At 38.9% G+C, this 20617-nt stretch overlaps 3 protein-coding genes across 3 annotated transcripts in view; all 3 read right to left on the bottom strand.

Moving 5' to 3' along the window:
- Positions 1–1040: 1040 nt before the first annotated feature.
- LOC310937447 (uncharacterized protein) lies at positions 1041–10159 on the bottom strand. The gene is made up of 5 exons (XM_083901725.1): positions 9813–10159; positions 9499–9596; positions 8536–8695; positions 5164–5296; positions 1041–3351 (listed from the first exon to the last, which is right to left on the bottom strand). The coding sequence occupies exons 2-5, from the start codon at positions 9516–9518 to the stop codon at positions 3137–3139; spliced, it is 528 nt and encodes a 175-aa protein (XP_083757851.1). The 5' UTR covers positions 9519–9596; positions 9813–10159; the 3' UTR covers positions 1041–3136.
- Positions 10160–11310: 1151 nt separating this feature from the next.
- Positions 11311–14057, bottom strand: timm21 (translocase of inner mitochondrial membrane 21). The gene is made up of 6 exons (XM_083901375.1): positions 13560–14057; positions 13012–13074; positions 12819–12916; positions 12234–12307; positions 11950–12055; positions 11311–11604 (listed from the first exon to the last, which is right to left on the bottom strand). The coding sequence occupies exons 1-6, from the start codon at positions 13867–13869 to the stop codon at positions 11512–11514; spliced, it is 744 nt and encodes a 247-aa protein (XP_083757501.1). The 5' UTR covers positions 13870–14057; the 3' UTR covers positions 11311–11511.
- Positions 14058–18561: 4504 nt separating this feature from the next.
- The window catches only part of neto1l (neuropilin (NRP) and tolloid (TLL)-like 1, like), a gene marked incomplete at both ends in the record, with an annotated part of 63745 nt that continues 61689 nt past the window's right edge, over positions 18562–20617 (bottom strand). Inside the window, 2 exons of the mRNA XM_083901407.1 lie at positions 18562–18622; positions 19465–20092. Of these exons, the coding sequence (XP_083757533.1) occupies positions 18562–18622; positions 19465–20092 (689 nt within the window). The remainder of the gene's footprint in view (positions 18623–19464; positions 20093–20617) is intronic.

Below are 20617 nucleotides of genomic sequence, written 5' to 3'. Positions count from 1 at the left end.
TAGTCCCAATCTAAAGACAATTTGAAACACTCAGGACATCAGACCCAAGAGAAACGGTCTCCATCAACTTTGAGAATTTGCTTTTTCAGCCTTTTCTACCACATCCAAAAAAATGGGGGGAAGAACCTTGGGAAGAGTGGTGACCAAGGTGTAAACAAAGCTGCCCTGATGATTATGATGGAGCTCTGAAGGCTGCCCCAGTGAAGATCAAAGGGAAGACAATAATTTCTACTTTGTGTACAGCAAATGTGTTATTACCCGACACAAAACCAATGTCTCATGGTACAGCAGTGTTTATAACTTCAGCCTCTCTTTCAACCCCCTTGGTTAGTTGACGCCATTTCACTTTTGATCTCCTCAAAAAAAAAAACAGCAGGTGTTTAGGTTTATATTTTGGGTCAAAACCAAACGGGGTGAAACTGTTTTTAGCTGCAATACTGCACGCAACTCTCAAATGTACAACTCTGCTGTGTTTCCTTCCTTGGTCTCTTGTGCACTTTCACTTTGTTCGTTACATTTGAGGCAGCTCAGTCACAACTGTTTTTTTAATGTTATTCCAAATCCAAGCAACACTTGAATGACTAATATCTCACCCGCATGTCTCACTTTCATGCCGTCAACAGAAAACAGGTAAAGACATGAAAATAATGAGATTTGAACTGTCACACTTTGTTCATACACTACACTGGTATGCCGTCATAATGCAAGTATGAGGAAATAACCCTGAAGGGGTTTTTCAGGACCAAAAAAATAATAAAAAACAAAGTCTCCCTCAATAACTAGGTGTGTAGGATTTGGGTAAATTCATAATCAATGAAGCAACACAGTCTACAAAGAGAAATTGTTCCATGTGGATTTTTTTTTTACCCATTTAAGGTTTCTCTCCTAACCGTTGCCACCAACATATTAGAGAACTCAATTGCAGATCCACACAAGTGAACATCAGTGCATAACCTGTGCTATTTTGAGTGTGACAAAGTAATCAAGTAACACTTGCAAGTTTACAAACAACAGTTTAATACAGAAGAGATATTTCCCCCAAATCAGACAAAAGAGTCAGTCCCCTCTTAATGGGTCCTTTGCACAGCAGCCATTTTGACAGTTCGTAAGTATAAATAATCAAATGAATGATGGTTCCAGTTAGCTTTCTCAGTCTCCGTGTGCATGCTTGCTCACCGTCACACTGTCCTGACTTACATTAACCAAACAGGACCGTAGTTCATGAAATCACCAACACGTGTGCATTTATGTGATAAAATGCGTCAAAATGGCTGCTGTGCAAAAGGCCCACTCACAAAGTTACACGGTGGAGAGATCTGACAGGTCATCCACCACAGGAATGAACATGAAGTGAACAGACACGTGGTACATCACTGTAACACTATAGTTTGGGTGGTCAATTGCCATCATGCTGCTGCTGTTATGTCAAACCAAGTCCAAAGCTACTTTCACAACTGTAGCTTTCTCTGTTGCATCCTTTGGATTGTAAAACAGCGTCAGGGCAGTTTTTGTGGATGGCTCCAGCGGTGGACAGTCCACGATTTGTCATCACAATACACATGATTATTATCATAACTTTTAAATTCTGATTCTTAACAAAGACCCCTTTGTATATACTTCCCCATACTAGCCCCAAAATATATTCATATGGCATTGGTTGTTTTGTTTTCTCCTGTTATCAAAGTCTACACAGATTATAGTTTTGCTGAAACAAAACAAAAATGATCATTTTACTGTTATTACTGAGTTATTTGAAATGCAGTGGCGCACACAAGCAAAAAGCACAGTAATAACAGCAATATCCTTGTCCCAAAGCAATACCTTTAAGAGAAAAAACAGAATACATACATGCATTTGGCTGAATGTCTACCAGCCTGTGGTAGATTCACATGAAGAGAACGTGGAACAGAAGTTGCTGTTTTAGGTTTTTTGGAAGTCTTCATTTTGCATTTTTTCAGTTGAGGGCTTTTTTTTTTTAAAGCTTTATGCAGCTCGTGTGTTTGTGTGCATTCTAATTCTGGGATTCTAACATTTCTTTCATCCAAGCTTGAAGCTGAAAACATTACATCAAATCTTATTATCTTACATACGGGCCGACAACTACATGAACAAAACAAAAAGTAAATGTTTTGATTGACTGTTTGCACAGAGCCCTGCATCCTTGCTCGCAGGCGCTAATATAGAGCAGGAACAGGAAGAACACCGCAGTAATGGGATCATCTAGCCTACTGCCCCAAGGTGTTCTTTTATATTAACATCTTAAGTCTCCTCCCCTGCTTATCCTCACTCACTTCCATTCACAGATGCAATAGGCTCTGAAGTTTCCCGACATCCGAGCATAATCAACACCAGGACGTACTAAACAACAGCTGTGGCACTAATGAGGTCATTATTTAAGACAATCAGTGCATTCGATATCAAATAACTCTTCTGTCTCTTCATAACAAATGTGCAACATTGATGAAGCACTGAGATTAAAGTCAGTTTGAAGAGATTGAGAAGATTTATTTAAAATGCACGTGCACATGACAAGATGTCCCGAAGTCTAATGAGACACCATTCATTTTTCCACTGCGGACAGTTACCGTTTTCATTACAGTGTCTACAGACAGAAAGACGGAGTCATGTGTATCGCAGTTAACCGTCAATCCTCCAGATTATTTACCCCATCGTGATTTTAAAGTGAATTAATCAGTGAAAGGAAGTACTCTCAGACATACAGAAGGAGAAAACGTGGGGAGGAAAAAAATAAGGAAAATAAACACCAAGTCTCAGAAGTCTCCGTCCCTCTCTTCTTATCAGTAGCTCTATGATTTCCTGTGAGCTTAGAGTCAAGGGTATTACCGTCATCCTAGCTGCAAGGCATGTTCTGCTGTCCTGACTGAGGCACACAGGCTTGCTGATGTCATCTATTATTGCCACACTCATCAGATGACCAATTTTGGTGACAACAATACAGAATAGAAAAAAAGAAACAACTTGGTTCTGAAAACAACCAAACACGCACACAAACGCACGTACACTCTTGCATCCAAATAAACTTCTCTCATGGGATGAGAGTTAGGCTGGCAAAGATCACTGAGGTTGAATATAAGAAGGCAGTGCATGGAAAAGGCAAATTGGCATTGAGGATTGGTTAAGCCGACCAGCTCACAGACTCTGACTCATTTATAGGACCTTCTTGTTGACTGACATGTGTAGGTGGAGACAGTGTATAAGGTGGTGGGGCCTCATTTATACTGGACGAGTCTCCTTCCTCAGAAATGAGAGGAGTGTGGTGGGAGGGACAAGGAGCATCTGCCTCAACGCCCTGAGCACATTCGCTGTAGGGAGGGGGTTTCAGATCATCCTCTAAAAAGAAAGTATAAGACGAGGAAATCAGTTAAACAGCTTTCCAAAAAAAATAATGACCACAAGGACAAACAAACAAGAGATAATATCATTTGAAGATAACAATCTAACTTTGCACTTGGATATCCAAAACATCTACACCCAATTTATCCCAATGGTGATCATTTATGCACAGAAAGAGTGGGAACAAGACATTTTAGAGTGTGAAAATCACTTTAAAACATGGTGAGGAAGAATAAATAAAAGTATCTACCTACATGTCTGACAAAAACTTTGTCTTTCAGGGCGAGCTCATCAAAAACTGCCTGCATCTCTTCTGCGGATTTAGGGCATCTTCTTGTCGCAAACTGAATTTTCCATGCATTTTTTTCTCTTTTCAAACAGTCACAGACTTTTACTTTCCATAAAAAAGGTCTGCAAAATGGCATCATTGTTGACACGTCTGGAAATACAGGTTCAACACGTGGCTTCGAGCACTTCCTATCATGCTTAAATGCATTTGAATAAAATAAACTCTCAAAGCCTATCTGATACCAGTGATAGGAAAAAACTGTTGAATATGACGTAGTGAAATTAATAGAGGAAATGTCACCATTTCCACCACTATAACCACATCCTGGTGTCAGGCTGAAGAGGCACTTCAGATTGAATGAGAAGTAATTTGCAAGTGATTCGAGAAGCCATCAATGATGAGAAAAAATGGCAAGTGAAACACTATGACTGCCTTTCTTCGTGTACATTAAGTTGGAAGGAAAGTAGATAGAATTAATATGTTTTAAATTAGAATTGATTGTGATGGAGGCGGAGGAACATTAGCAAGTGGGCAAGAGCTGGAAACTCTGAGAACATCAGCACTGTGCTGATTGCATGAGTCTCACTTCAAGGAAATAGCTCGACTAGTTTTCTCAGTAGATGGCTTTGTTTTTCCAAGAAGAGCCGAGCGCAGACAATGGAAATTAATTGAGAGTAAAATTAAATTACACCTATGCAGTACACACAAAAGCCAACAGTTTACAAAAGAAAACTTTGACATTGTTTTGTTTTATTACTGGTACATAGTGGACTTTTTAAGGAAGAATGGGGATTCTGTGCAATGCACATTCTTTCTTATGAGCTGATGTACACATCAGTTAAAACACTGGTCTGTGCTGTAGTGCTTTGAATTATTGCGAGGATTGGATGTAGAAGCAAAATAACTGTTTATATTAGTGTTGCTTTTGTCTGTGTCTGTCTTCCTTCATATTAGTAAATATGACAACCATACAGGAAACTCACTCACAAAATTAGACAGTAGCACAAAAAAAGAAATCAGAGGTGGCAGATGCTATTTTCATTTCGAGTGACCAGGACGGATAGGATTTGAAATGAGCATATTCAAGAGACCGGTCTCATTGAACGATTTGGAAATAAAGTTACAGAGGCAAGATTGAGATGGTTTAGTCACATGTAGAGGAGGGATAGTGATTATATGTTGGATGAAGGACATGAAGACAGTTGGTGTAACAGAACAGAACACATGGGATAGGGCAAGATGGCGGGGTATGATTGCTGTGGCAACCCCTTAAAGGGAGAAGCCGTAAAAAAAAAGTTGCTTTCACTGTTGCTTGTACCCAAGAGAATCAAACTATAACAGTCAAAATGGGAACTAAACATACAGGAACTAGCACCTTTTTAGATCTACAAGACAATTATCTATGAATAGACTCTGCTAAAGCAAACAATAATAAGGAAGTGTTTCAGGCTAAAAGTGGAAGTAAAACCGTTTCCTTGTTCAATAAAATAAATGTGTGTGTGTGTGTGCAAAAAAGCTACCTCCAGAGACTGCCTCATATGGTGGAGGCATGTCAAGTTGGGAGACGGATGCTGCTGGTGGCAGGGCAGTGGAGGGCTCCTCTATTGACAGGTCATCCTGAACACCATACCAACTGGGCCACACAGATGTTTGCTGTAAAAGGAAGGAAACACAGAGAGTTAATGATACACAGAAATGCAGAAGTCCACAGGCGCACACAAGTCCACATACACAGTATGTTCACACACACAGTAAAATGAAGCATTTGACAGTCATATCTATAAGCTAAATCTATACGTGTACACTTCCAGCTCTATAAGCAGACTAACCTGAAAGGATACTTACTATGCTGATTTTCTATACAGTTATGGAGAGCATGGTGCTTCTGCTTCTTTAAAGAGCCTCTCTAAAACAATATGGCTTCAGGACAACAAACAGTACAAAACATGAATCACCAAAAAGGAGAAAATATTGCAAGTCAAGAGAAGAAAGATTTTTTTGTCCGATACTGTCTCATGCCTTTTTAACACCAGCATACACTTTCACACAAAGCTGGTGAACTTTTTTCATCCCTCATGAAGTCGTTTACACAAAACCCAGGAGAGAGATGGCCACAGTTTTTCACACAAACAATCAGCAGTTGTCGTCACTACATCAAAGAGTGACATTGACTTTGTGGATTTCTTTTTGAAGATACATGTTCATTTCAAGTTTCTTTCAAGAGTCTGACAAAAGCAGGCAGGTTTATAAGGCAGTTATAACTGCTGACCATTTTGGCTCACACATATTAACCTGCCTTCTACAATGAAGCTCTATGTGCCAATTAGCCAGCTAATTCCAATGGTGACAGGAAGACGATGGAACAGAAAGATGATGGAGCAGGAAGGTCAGTGAAGACAGACTCATGACCTTTTGAGTGTGATAAGAATTGATGAGGAAAGATGGAGCACAGCCAGACCACACAGAACTTAAGGAAATTAATGGACATGAACGTTTACTTTATGTAGGATTAGAAAACAAGACTAAAACTAATTAAGATGAACCCCTGTAATTTACAACCTATGAAACTCTCCGATGTCTCTCTACGGACTGGGTTCTCTTTGTCTTTCTAGATGGCTGTCCAATAGGCATAGCCAATGATACTACAGCAAGACCTTTACCCCCACTGCGTTTGATTTATTTAAGCCCTGGACTCGAGTCGTCTTGGCGTTTCTCCAGAAAACTTTCAGGGTGCTGGGTTATGGATGACTGTGGGGCCTCTCTGGTGCACATTCCATTAAAATCTAAACAGGGAACATTATACACCAGAAACAGCAGCAAGAACAAGGGGGAGAGAAAAAAGAAAGAAACAAAAATCGAGAAGGAGAAAAAAGGAAGCAGCAGGAGAAGTGCTAGCTAACAAGGTCTTACAGTTGTTGTAAGACCTTGTGGGAGACAATGAGGTAGAGATAAAAGCAGCAAAAAGAGTGAGATAAGCACAAGAGGGAAGTTAGAGGGCTTGACCATGAGTTACTGAGCACTGAACTAGACAGAAGCATTCTGATAGTCCGGTAATAAGACTCCAAGTATGGTAATCTTATGCAGGACTGTACTCATAAGCCAATCAATTCAGTTTACAAACAGGATGTCATTACTGGCATGGTTGGAACCCAAGGCCAACAACCCATGCAACTCTCAAGTGCATCATTTATTGTTTTTAAAAACTGAGGAATTTCCTGTTGCATGTTGACATACCTCTTGTAACTGAAGTGAAATAAGAAAGGACAAGATTGACTTTTGCTACAGGCTTGCATTTGACTGAATCTCTTCTGTAAAACATGCTTGTTTTGTTTCGCCATTTACGCAACATCTGCGCAAACTACTGAGAACTGACTAAACTGGGCAGGAGTTAGAAATGAAGCTAAGAGAAAACTGTTGTTTATGATTTACAGAGCATATTTTGGAATGGTTCTGATTCACAGAGATTGCTTCCAGGTGTTATAGAGAGGCAGTAAAGCAGAAAGACCCTGAAGGAAACACGGACAGTGAGGCTGTTTCAACCTGTGGTGTATGGGTGCTGAGGAAAGACTTTACCATTCTAGATCTCTTGGAAAAAAGAGAGATGGATGCATTTATCAGCAAACTAAACCATGACATCATTTCAAGGATCAAATTACGATTAACAAAGAGCCCAAACAAAACTTTTCATAAAGTCTTGCAAATGAAAGAAGAGATGTTGTCTTTAGAAGAGACAACATCTCTGACTTCCAACTCATGATTTCCACATGACTGGCAAAAAAAAAAAACTGACAAAAAATGAGTGTAGCAAAATATACCAGTGACTTAAATATTATGTTGGTACAAGACACTGAGAAAGCATACATTGCTGTCTGTAAATCCATCTGCTTTGGTCTATGTCTTAACTGATAATATATGTATACTTGCGAACAAAGTATAAAAAATGTCACACGTATGGTAAAAATAAAATTTTACAAGCTTGCTTAAAAAGGCTCCACTCACACACTTGCACTCCTTTGTCTGTGAGGAACTGCCAACGTTGTGACCTGCCCTACCATTCCTATGATGTCAACAAGGTCAAACAAACTTCATAGAAATATGTCAACACAAGTACATGCAAACCAGAAGTGTGCACTTATCAACACGGCTCTGCAAACTTGTTCAGTATGTCACTGAAACTAAAATGTGGCCTGTCGTCTTGTTGTTCTAGTCATAATGAAAGTGACTAACTGAAAACCACATGCCTTTCCAAGAGAACAAAACTCGCCTCTGCAAAACTTTAACACAACTGTGGCTTTCTTTGACTTATGTGTACCACATACATGTCTCTTAACTCTCCGAACCATCTATAAAAAGACAGTGTGGGAGCATGTTACTACACAAGCTGATGCATTATTAGGACAACACTGTGCTGCAGGCAACAGTAACGCATGTTGCTATCGGAATGGTGAGAAAGAAAGACAGACATCCTAGTAGTTAGTTCGTCAAGGACTCACCCTACAGCAGAACAACCCCAAAAACAGGTGTTGACCTTAAAAGTATGGTAAGACCAGCAGTCTACAGACTGACATCAAAAACAACCTGAGAGGACTACACGTGTGCTTCTTCTACAATGAACTTAATTATTTAATTTCCATTATAGAAATAAAGTGCTTCGATACAGACCGTTTCATTACATTTAGAATTAATTTCTGATTTTTAAAACCATGAATTTGTTCCTACGCTTTACTTCTGTGTAAAGCGAAACAATACAAGGTGTAAATAAAAAATAAAAAAACCTGAAATATGCCTTTAGGCCTTTTCAGTTGAAGCATATATGCTTAGACCTTACCACAGTAAAGCTGACACCTGAAAGCAAAACCTCCTAGCACAGGTTTTAAAATGAGGACACTTACACTCTGCCGCTCACCCATCTGATGAAGGTAAGCTCTTCCTCCAACAATGACTATCTGAGCATTGCGTGGGTTGCTCAGGTATGCTGCCAGTTGCCTCTGTCTTGATCGGTACCAGCACACATAGAAGAATATCTTGATGATGATGAATATGATGACAACACTGTAGAACAGATAGCAGATGGTTGGGGAAGAATTGCATGTCTTTTTTTCCCTGGGATACGCATCCATTTTACTAGTGTATGCATTAAAATATTTACTTTCTTTAACCAATGTTATTTTAACATAACTGCACATTTAACTTTAAATTCCAGTTTTACCAACACTGTGTAAAGTCACCTAAACCTGTTTAGCTGCTTGTTCACGCAAACATCTTGTCAGCCATTACAAGAGAGCAACTTTCAGCGTTCAAACATGGTTAAGATGATCTGCTGGAGTTCAAAATGAGCACCTGACTGGGTGAGAAAGGGGATTTCAATGACTCCAAGTGTAGCATGGATTTGTTTGTGCCTTGCAGGCTGGTCCAAGTATTACAGAGACTGCTGATGTACTGAGATACTCCAGCACAAACATCTCAAGTGTTTAGCGAGAATGGGCCACAAAGTGTGGCGGGTCTCTGGACAAAAATGCCTCATTGATGCCAGAGGTCAAGAGGAAAATAGCTCATCTGTTTTTAAATGATAGAAAGGCTTCGCTTAAGTAACCACTCATTACAACAAATGTTTACAGGAGACTGAAGACACAACATATTGAACTTTCAAAAAGATGGGCTACAGCAGCAGAGGATCACACCGAGTGTCTGTCACTGTTTTAAGTATTAGGTGTCCTGTGAACCTTGCTCATTGGCCGACAAGGGAGAGGTGGGATGGTCAGAGCAATATACGTAAGACACAGTTGACTGTTTTTGAGCCTGAAATATTTGTTGCAACATATTTAATGAAAAAAATACACACGACTTTTACTCACATGTACCAGTAGAGCTCCATTTCTGTGAGATATCACTGAGTGGATAATATCATAGTTGAGAAATAACTTGCTGATCCCTGGCCAAAGCACAACTTGCCCTGAAAACAAACACAACATACGTAACCATTTGGCAACGTTCGTTAATATATTTAAACAGCAAACTATTTGTTTAACCAAACCCTTCAAATATTTATCTGGTATGTGGTAAAGGCACCAACACACGTTAAACTATATTACACAGAATACACACTGAGCACAGTAACTCCATCGTTAACTTAGCTAAAACAAACAAAGGGAGAGGGGTTCGAACTTACTTGATGGCAAAAGCTCGGGCGTCTGAATTAGCTGGAACGGTTTGTCATTTCCAGTATTTTTCGTTTGTGGGATGTGACGAGAATAAAGGTTCCGGGAGCCAGCTTAGACTACCGCTAGTTCAGCTAGGCTAACGTGTAGCAGTCAGACCAGGCCACGGCGACAACAGCAGCAACCACCACCTTTTTATCGACACAGGCGAAGAACAACACCGCAGCTAAAAATTTACCTCTTTTAAGAACATACCCGTTGTTATTGTACACAAATACAAAAGCCGGTCACTCGGAAAGCTGCTCGTTAACTCATTAAAAGCTTTAAACAAACAACTAAACTGGACTCTTAGCCTTGGCTCTCGTTTACAGACTTAGCACATCCCCGTGTGTTCGATGCTTTCACACAGTGGGAGGCGTTCACGGACTTGCCGCCGGCGCTTCCCGTGACCGTCTCCTCCTTCAATATCGTCCCCGCCGTTCGAGACGAGTGCTGTCGTTGTTGACCGCAACTGTGTCCCGATGTGGCGCTCAGTATTAAAGCTGGGCGACCCGGGACTAGTTTGATGCCCAAATGTAATTGATATAACAAAGAACAGGCTAGCTCATGGAGGTTCGCCGTTATTTTAATATATAACTATGACTGTTTAATGCAATTACTCACCCTCAACATTACACATTATTCAAAACAACAATGCCACCCACCCGCACTGTACACTTTACATCGAAGCAGCCTTTTCCACTCATAAAGTAGTCTGACTGAGGTACTTTATCGCTGTATGGTTTTATAGAGGTCAATAAATACTTATATTTCCGAGGGTCAGTGAAGGGAGCGCAGTAATCTTCAAAGTGATTATCAGTTATAGATAACGGATTAGTTTTTATTAAATTAAAAATACTCTGAAGCATCTATTAACACAATAGTTAATTAATTATAGTAGCTGATCGATTAACTATTTGTAATACATGTGTTTTGCCAATGCTTGACTTACTTCATAAATGCATAACTGCATCCATATTTAAGAGGTAAGCGTAAATTATCTGCCATTGTGGATTCTAACCGTTTCCTTCAAATACATTCCTAAATGTATTTTAAATAACCCCTTACATACATTCAAAAATGCAGAATAACAAATCATAAAATGTTAAAAGGTCATATCAGGTTGTTTCATCTCTTGACTCTTTACCCCCATCTAGTGGTCACTGTCTTATAAAGCAGGCTACCGTTTCAGATAGGCAACCAAATGCATCATGATTCATTAAATATTCATATAGCCATTTAAATTTAAATGAGGCACAGTGATTTCAAAGTAGAAATAAATCTGCAACGTTTTGATTTTGTTGAAAGAAATACTGCTCAATTTAAATCATATAGTTTAGTAATTGTTTCAAACCAATATTGTCAGAAAAAGAAAACACTGACACTTCATGTTACATCAAGATGAATCTGTTAATCTTTAAGTCAGAGAAAAAAAAAACAGCAAATTTTTTTAAAAAGACGTGTCCAAAAATCAAGAGGCAGTGCTTAACAAAGCTGTTCTGTAAGTGCTGAGCAGTTCACTGTAACAAAGTTTAAAATAACATAACTTTATTGGAAATTACAGTTTGTTACCTTGGATTATTATTGTCCCAATAATTCAAGCCTGAATTTTAGAAACACATTATTAACATTTCATTTCAGTGAGGCAACGCTCTGAGTCCACTATCTTTCTTATCTGTTATCTTCCACAATGATAGACCGTCTTGGGTAGGTGTCTATCTCCACAAATATGTAGCGGAACTCATATTTTCCAGTTTCATTGTTCTGAAAAAAAAAAAAACATCACGTCATTTTCTTTTGTCATAAACAGTACATATATATATAAATATATAAAACATCACTAATTGGAGTTCCTTGGAAATAGTGTAACCTACACCAGTGTTCCCCAATCCTCCAACAAACCCTATTCAAATGATCAGCTCGTCGTTGAGCTCTACAAAAGCCTGATAACGACCCATTCATTTGAATCGGGTAGAAGGCAACATCTAAAACATGCAGGACAGGGGTCCATTGAGAAACAATGACCTACACAACTAAAACAGTGCAATTCTTGATGTCGTATCAGCTGCAACAGCTGACTTCAAACAAGAAATTAGGAAAAACACCAACCTCTATTGACTCTGAATGCACGGTTCCTTTGAGGCCTGGTTCTGAGCCTTCGATGTAAAACTTAAGCCTCATATGCTTCAGTCCGTCCTTCAGGTACTCCACATGACTTACGAGGAAAATAAAAATCATGAAATGAACTAGATCAGTTTTTTCCACATGTTTATCAACCACTATTTTCTAATATATATATAATAATTGAAGATGTGAAATACTACATTTGTTGTATGGACACTTTGCAACTTTTATCCATACTATAAGAGGGATTGTTCTTATAACTTTCCTACCTGACTTGCTGCCTCCGTCCTCGGCGAGTGGTCTCACCAAAACATTTGATTGGTTCCCCAAATGCACCAATCACCTACATTTTACAGACAAAACTGTAAGGTATCAACAGTACAATGAATATGCCATGCATTATATGTAGAACACATGTGCAGGTGATGTACATTACTACTTAGTTAAAGGTACCATATGTAAGAATGTGGCCAAAAATGGTTACTACATTCAAATTCAAAATACCAAGGTCTTTTATGTTTCGTTTTCTGACGTAACTGGCAACCCTTGGTTGCTCGACAGCTGAAACTCTACTGACTGCAATGATTGGTAGACGGCGGTAGGTGGCACCACATGCCAAAACATGATTTCAAAACAGAAACGTGATTTGCAGTCTGCAAAATATTTTTTTTAATGCAAATATTTTGGCTGTACTGTTGTTGTTGGTGAGTTCAGTTTGTTATATGAACATTATTCCTGAGTCTCTGTGACATATTGGTATGATTTTATGGCCAGTTGCTTTAGATTTATTACATAATGCACCTTTAACGAGGGGAATACTGTTTATCCTCAGTTGTCAGTAATCTCACTCTTACTTCTGGGGTTGCCTTGACTTTGTTGAAGGCTTTCCCATAGACTTTATTTGGACTGGAGGAAGAAAACAGCTCCTGGAACACCACGTACAACAAGCCACCTGACGCAGAGAGAAACAACAAAACATGTAAGCTTTGGCATCAAGGTAACAGCTGGTTTGTAATGCAAAATTAGATGAAACTTTGTCATGATGACCTGTCACTCCAAGCCCAATGAGTATGACGATCAAGTAGGTGAAGTCTCTGCCAGCATCCTTCACTGCAAAATATCAGAGATGTTGGCATTTATAACAGTTCTTGATATTAAAAAGATAAACATATCTAATTAGGTCAGGAACGTAGTGTGACAACGTAAACAAATACTTTCTCATGCGTTTTAAAATGAAGAGGAAAGGGAAGTGAATCACAAACATTCTAAAACTGATCAAACTTATAGATTTTTTTATTATTGATTTTTATTCATTATTTTATTTAGCAATCTGATTAATCAATTGATTGTTGCAGCCCTATACTAAACTGAACAACCTTTTTGACTCATGGCAAACTGCTTTTAGGTTTATTACCACCACCAAGTGGTTGTAGTACTACATTACTACTAGAACCAGGTAAAAAACTAAATACATGTTTTTACTGCTACTTCATGATTTCTACACAACATGTCACACGACAGTGTAAAAACAAGTATTAGTATAATAATAGTGATTACGTAACCAAATGTAGTAAAATCAGAGCTTTGTTTATTACCCTTTCGTGCAGCTGAAGGTGTCGCGCTGCCTCCTTGATACCTGGACACGGACTGGTCTCTGTTCTCGGGGCTGCGTTTGTTTCTGAGCCTGAAGTCAACACAAATGTTGCGGTGGGTGTTCGCCAGCGTGAAGCAGCTCAGTGTGGGCAGAAGAGACGCCGGAGCCTCGACTCTCCTGAGTCGAGTCGGCGTGGACACACCAGTCGACAGAGGAGTCCTGTGAGTGTGGACCAGCAGACTGACCTGCGTCACTTGACACGACTGCTTCAAACTCCGGTGCAGCGCTCTCAGTATCTGTGTGTACGCCATGAGTGCTGTTCTGTGTGTGGTTTAGCTCCAACTCTGTGTGACAGCCGGCCGTTTCTTCAGCGACAGCAAAAAGCTCAGCGGAGAAGTAAAATAACTAAAGACAGCAATAATATAAAAGTAAATTACAAGAGGACATGAATGCGCAACTTATAACATTCACAACTAACCTACTCAAAAGCCACAACAGAGGTGGTGTGTGTCAAATGAATCTTAGGGCGCACAGTTGTGTCGTCACGACCATAGGTTTCATGGGAGAGTGAGTTACTGACTGAGCCAGCGTTGCCAGATCTCGCGAGAGTTACAAGCAACCGGCCAAAACTCAAAAAAAAACTACGCACAATGACCACAAGAGGGACAGTTATTTAAATGACAACAATTCATTTAATCTAAATGACGAGTCCCGGTTCGAACCCTTATCATCAACACTAACAGTTAAGTCAGTGTTGAAATTCCAAACGTTGTGTGTACATTTCCACAGTCGTTTGGTGTAATGACACTGGGATGGTAAACTGTTGTTACAATTTACTCATATTTTTTTTTTGCATTTCCCAGTTGGACACCAAATATTGTTACAAAATACTTCCTCTCTTCATTTACTTTCTTTAAAAAACAGTTTTCAGTCACTCACAGTGGTAGTACAATCTGCTTTTCAATCACAATATTAATATAATAAAGCATTGTGCGGGCCCTCGCAACCACTCTCATGGATGAAGTTTTAAGATTCACTTTCTGCTTTGTCCTACTGGGTTTAGCTCATTATTATTAGTCATTGCGAAAAGGTTAACAATATAGGCCAATAATAATAATTTACCCATTCTGGTGTTTACTATTTTATGAAAGGTTAAATTTAACTTGGGCCAAAACAAATAAACAATAAAATTATATATATACATATATATATAAAACCTGTTTTCTTTTAGTGTGCCAGGCATCATCCTCAAGGTGACAGCCAAACTAGAAATTTGGTTGGAGAAATATCGTGAGTGACAGTTTAATCCCTGAACGGAACAGATTTGGAAATTAGACGCAGCAGGTCCAACAAAATCCTCACAGTGAAGTCAGTAAACATTAGTTTATTGAAAACATTCTGTCCAGCATTTTCTAATATGTTGACAAATAAATTTGCAAATGGATTCAAAAGAACATGATAAGGCAATGTCATCGGACAAGAACAGCATAAAAAAAAAAAAAACGATACCAGAAAGGGAGGAAATAAATGTTAGATGATGGATCAGAAGAATTATGTTTGCACCCATTTATGAAGTTTCACATTACATCCTGTTCTTTTGAGTTCTCCACAGGACAGGTCAGTCATATAAAAACAAGCCGATACTCTACTGTAAAGATATGGCATCAAAATAAGCAAAATATGCAATTTCATATTTTAATGTTTACATGGAAATGACTTTTTTTTGTTTTAAACAGTTTTACATTAAAGATTCTCTATTCCTACAAAAGAAAAAGGAAAAAAAAAATATTTTCAAGTGTGAAATTATCGGTGTTCCAAGGCTTGTCAATTCCAGCCAGTTGTGGAGCACAGGAAGGGGAAACTGCACCTCTGTGGTTCAAAGCAATGACACAAAACTTAACGCGTACACCACAAACCTTTTTTTTTTTTTTTTCCTTTTTAATTTTCTCATCACGGCACTCTATATTGGTAAAGTCGCTCGGGGGCAACAGTTCACCCAAGATGCATAAAGGTGTTAGCGCCGAATGCTGTCAAACTTGGCAAGATGCAGAGGAATGATGCATCTGTCTGACGTATCTGCAGAGAAATGAAAACACTATTACTTGAAGTCTCTTCTGCAGCGGCCAACACTCATCTCATCTGCTGCCTGATTCTGAGTGTTTGGTCTTCCTCCACCTATTGACTGGCAGGTGATGACTTTGTGTATGCATGTGTGTGTTTTCTGCCTCTTTCGGGACCTTTTCTGACATAAATACTGACCTTGTCAGGACCTGTAGTTCTCATGGAGACTGGTCCTAATGAAGCTGAGCCTAATTTCTGAAGAACTGGTTGAGTTTAGGGCTAAGATTTGAATTGTGGTTAGTTTAAGGTAAGGGTTAGGAATTAAGTGGTTGTGGTTAAGGTAAGGGATAACACCTTTGTTAGGCTGTCCAACTGAATGGAAGTCAGTGAAGTGTCCTAAGAAGAAAACCTGTGTGTGAGGGCTGTTTTGGACGCTTTTGTTTATTTACAATAACAGGAATTGTGACACACAGAACAACAACGTTTGTGTAGAAAAGAAAAAAAAAAAAACTTTTATTCACTATCTCGTACAATTTATATACGAATATGAGGTATGAGCCTGTGTCAATATATGGAGAAGAAATTGGAAAGCATGAGTGTAAAGGAAACATATTCTATCTCCACTCAATAGAAACTAATGTACACGAACTGAAAAACATTGCAACACTGACACAAGAAGAAAAGAAGGTATCCGGAAAATGAATGTGAATAAAAAAAAAAAACATACTTGCAAATGTAAATGAATGACATGTTTTTAATATCACTGTGCTCAATCTTTTATAATTTATCTAAGCCTTCATTTCCTGCAGTAAATATACTGGGTTAAATGATTTTTTTTTTCCTACAGCAAATGAACAAGATTTAAAAAAACATGGATGGGAGACACAGATGTCAGTCTGAAGACGGAACGGAGAACGGAGAAACTACTGACCAAACGGCAATAAAATGAAAAAAAGGAGAAGCATTATTCTTATTTGTTTTACGAAGCATCAGTAAAACCAGCCCTGAACGATAGTTTAAGTAACTGTAAAAAGTGTCACTGTTTTAATTTGCCTTCGTATAAAAGTCGGTTTCAATAGAAAGATATGACGCTCTAACAGTAGAAGAAAGTTAGACGACAAACAAACGAAATATGTTTGCCAAAAAACAACAATAAAAAGAGTATTTTTGAGTTTATCCACTAAAATAAAACTTGAAATGAAAATAGTGATATTTGTGCAATTCTTTTCTTATCTAATGGTTTAACTAAGCAGCCGCATGCAATGCAATTAATACATTTTAAAGATGCCTTTTAAATAACTACTTATGCCCTTATGACGTATGCATTAGTGAATGGGGCCCTTTCATATTTTAATGTTAGTATGTTAATGTTTAGATGGATATAAAAGAAACATGCACAAGCCACACAACTGGATATGAATAGTAATTCTAATCAAACTGCTTCTGGTTATTTCAGCGTTTTCAAATTTATTAGTGGTTAATTTTACGCATAAATGAAATCCTCCCGAATTTGAACAAACTTTAACAAACATCTGTTATTTGCTATTTATTATTATGATAATAATAATAACGATGATGATAATAATAATAATAATAATAATGTGTGCCATAAATGTGTAAAATACATGCTTAAAAATGAACGTGTTAACTTGATGTTTGAATTTAGTTATAAGCGCAGAATCTATGACAATGACAGATATGCTTCGTGAACATCCCAATTTTAAAGTTCAATAATCAATACTTATGTAAAGGTCCACATCGCTCGAATGAGACAAAAATGTCTGCCTTCAGTGTGTAAAAGCACAGAGCTGATCGAGGTTTTCAAAACCGACAGCGCTGCGTCTGTCGTTTGTGTCCCTCTTTGCACCCGAATACATATTCAGTATCCTCTCGCCAGAGTGTCTCTTCCTCATCATCATCATCATCATCAGCATCAGCATCATGCTGGTGTAAAACTCCGCTCCGCTTTGTCATATGTCAGTGACACCCGTTCGAACTGATCCAGGATTTCACTATTCTCAAGAAGTCTACATGATGGAGACAATGCAACATAGTGTAGAACATAAGCACATGACACACACACACACACACACAACAGGACAACACATTTTCACAATAAAAGACAGAGCAATGGGTAGCACTTTATGTGACTGCTCCTTTATGAACCTGCACGAAGCGTCTTCTTTTTGGGACTAAACTAACGACCTACTGAAGCTATAAAAAGTTACAAAAAAAGAGTAGATTTTGGATATCAAATTGACGCCAATCTGTGATGTTCATTTATTATATTGTGCTTTTACAGCAACCTCAGGAAAGCACTTGGTGTGGAGCTTACACATGAAATGTTACACAAAAGCTCACATATTATGCTACACAACTGACCAAACACGAAACCAAAACAAAAACTACAAGTGACAGAAATCATGCACGAGTATCGACGAATCTCACGCAAGTGCGTGATTTGTAAATATCTACGCACTATTTAATTTAAGAGCAACATTTGTGCTTTTACTTTTACATCACTGACAAGAATGATTTGCTGTTGATCTTCAGGGAGAAAGAGAAGTTAGACATATTAAGTGACCACAACATCGACTAAAAAAAAGTCCATGCTGATGAATATCCACTGAGTGATAAAAAAAAAATAAAAAATGTATGTCCTCAGGCAAAGAGGACATACAGTAAACTTGAGCATCACAAAAACTTCAAACAAACTCACTAGGAGGACAAGATGGCCGCAAGCAAGAAAGCCATCTTGGTGAAAAAAACAAAACAATTAAAAGAACATAAAAGAAAAATAAATAATAGAAACGTGTGCAAAATCACAGAAAAGGAAAGAAAAACTTACACAAAAGTATATACTGACTGGGCAAATGATGACTACACGACAACATATAAAGGTGTTGATTGTTAGATAATGGTGCTTACCTTGAGATTGTCTCTTAGACCCTAGTTGTGTTGTACTCTGATTCATGTTTGCTCAAAGAGCCAATGAGGCAGAACCTGAAATGTCACGGCTCTTTCATTTAATATCAAATTTTGCATAGAGAGGTCAGAACTCATATTGTGCTACATAACAGCATTTAAACGTCATTAGTGCTTTTGCTAGTCGCTGGGAGTCTCGCATGCAGATAAGGACACTCTTGGGAAAAGCACGTTAAAAAGTGCATGTTTAGCATATTCACCAAAGATGTACCTTCACATAGCATTTTTGTAAACAGTTACTTTTCAAGCAATCAAGGTGCAAATACACAGTACAATATGTTGTTGTTGTTGTTGTTGTTTTTTAAGTCTTAGTTCATGCCAAAATGTTTGTGCGCAATAGAATTAGTCATATATTCAATTCAGAATACAAATAGAGAATGTCTGTTAATTTATATGAATGAAATCTGTTATTTCTATAAAAAAATAGGCACCAATTCAAGCCCTTGTGTTCACAATCAGAACTGCTGTGATAACAGAATTCATCTGAAATGAGGCCTGTATTTTAAAGCTCTCTGACAAACCTCAAATTCCATTTGTGTTAATAGACGTACATTATAAATCCCCATATCAGGAAAACTAGCAAAGAGTGCTTGACATGTTCAAGGACATGCATGCAAGAGGGAGGGGAATAATTCAGCCCCTTGTGAAAAATTATGATTATTATGTTTTTTTCTTATAGAAAGGGAACAAAGATGCAAAAATGGAGTTTAGCATAATTCCAAAAAACATAATGAGAGGGGAGAACAAATCTAAATTAAGTGGGGAACACAAATAAAAGCAATTCTCACTCATTTCAAACATCCCTATAGTCAACCCTATGGTTGTTGTTCATCCCTCATCAGAAATCTATGGATACTGACCGCTGTACTGCCTTTTCGTGGCGTGAAAGCCGGTGGCTGGTGGTGGGAACTTCTTCTAAGTCGTCATCCAGGTCACATCCGTGGTCAGCTGCCTCTTGCGAATAGCTGTGCTTCATGACCAAGATGCTCCTGCGGTTTCCCGCGGTCGGCAGCAGCGGCCGCACTGACATGGGCGGCTGTGGAAGGTCTGTGAGCAGGGTGGCAGCTGCTCCGTCGCGGGGGCTCAAGTTTCCGCGACTCCCTCGCCCACTGAGTGACAGCTGGGATATGTGTGCGGAGCCAGGGTTGGAGGAGGACCCACAGTGGTGATCGTGGATGCAGCGTGAGGAGGCACGGCGAAGGGCATGGTAGTTCTCAAAGTCCTCCGCCAGGTCGACCAAGTCTGCGGACGCCGCCGCTGCCGCCGTGGCGCTACGTAAAGTACACAGCTCATAGTGCGGCGGCTCAAACACTTCCTGGAACATGGTGGGGTCAAAGTCCTCACGCCGCAAGATGTACTTCTTGCGTGGCTGCTTGATCTGGACAATGACGGAGACGATGAGGAGGATGAGGACGATGCAGCAGGTGACGCCAATGATGGTCCCGTTTGTGTTGTTTAGGTTGTCCAGGAGGTTGGCTTTCCTTTTCTCTGTACAGCCACAGACACAACAGAATAGAGAAGATAACTATTGGAAAACAAAACATTTGACATTTGAAAGCCTTCTCAACTGTATTCCCTGTTATTGGCCAATAGTTTGTCATTGGTAAGTAACTTAAAGCACAGGAGATAGGACTCTGGTTTTTGGTGCAGTTTAAACAGTGTGCAGTTTGGATGGCAGGTTATTTTTCTCCTCTTATAACCAAAAATGTTGAGGAATGAGTATCCATTGTTTTTTGACAAGTGTTTTGTATTTTGGGAGGTTATCAAAGAGACCATTACTTCCAACGTGGGGGGCATTTTATCCTACATTATTTTATGAGGTTATAAATGATGTCAGAACACAGCACAATCTCGCTGTGTATAACTTTTTAACTTTGTGGAAGCTTGTTCTCCATACCGCTGCACCAGTTGGAAGCTGGCATTAACTGCTCATGAACTGTCCTGCTCAATTAGCTTTTAAAGTCCTTGTAAAGCAAATGCAGAGATTCTCCTCTTCACACATTATGCAAGTTA

This window comes from Microchirus variegatus (genome assembly GCF_963457635.1).
Source record: "Microchirus variegatus genome assembly, chromosome: 15".
Taxonomy (NCBI): Eukaryota; Metazoa; Chordata; class Actinopteri; order Pleuronectiformes; family Soleidae; genus Microchirus; species Microchirus variegatus.
The sequence above is the reverse complement of the archived record's forward strand: the minus strand, read 5'-3'. Positions and strand labels throughout refer to the sequence as shown.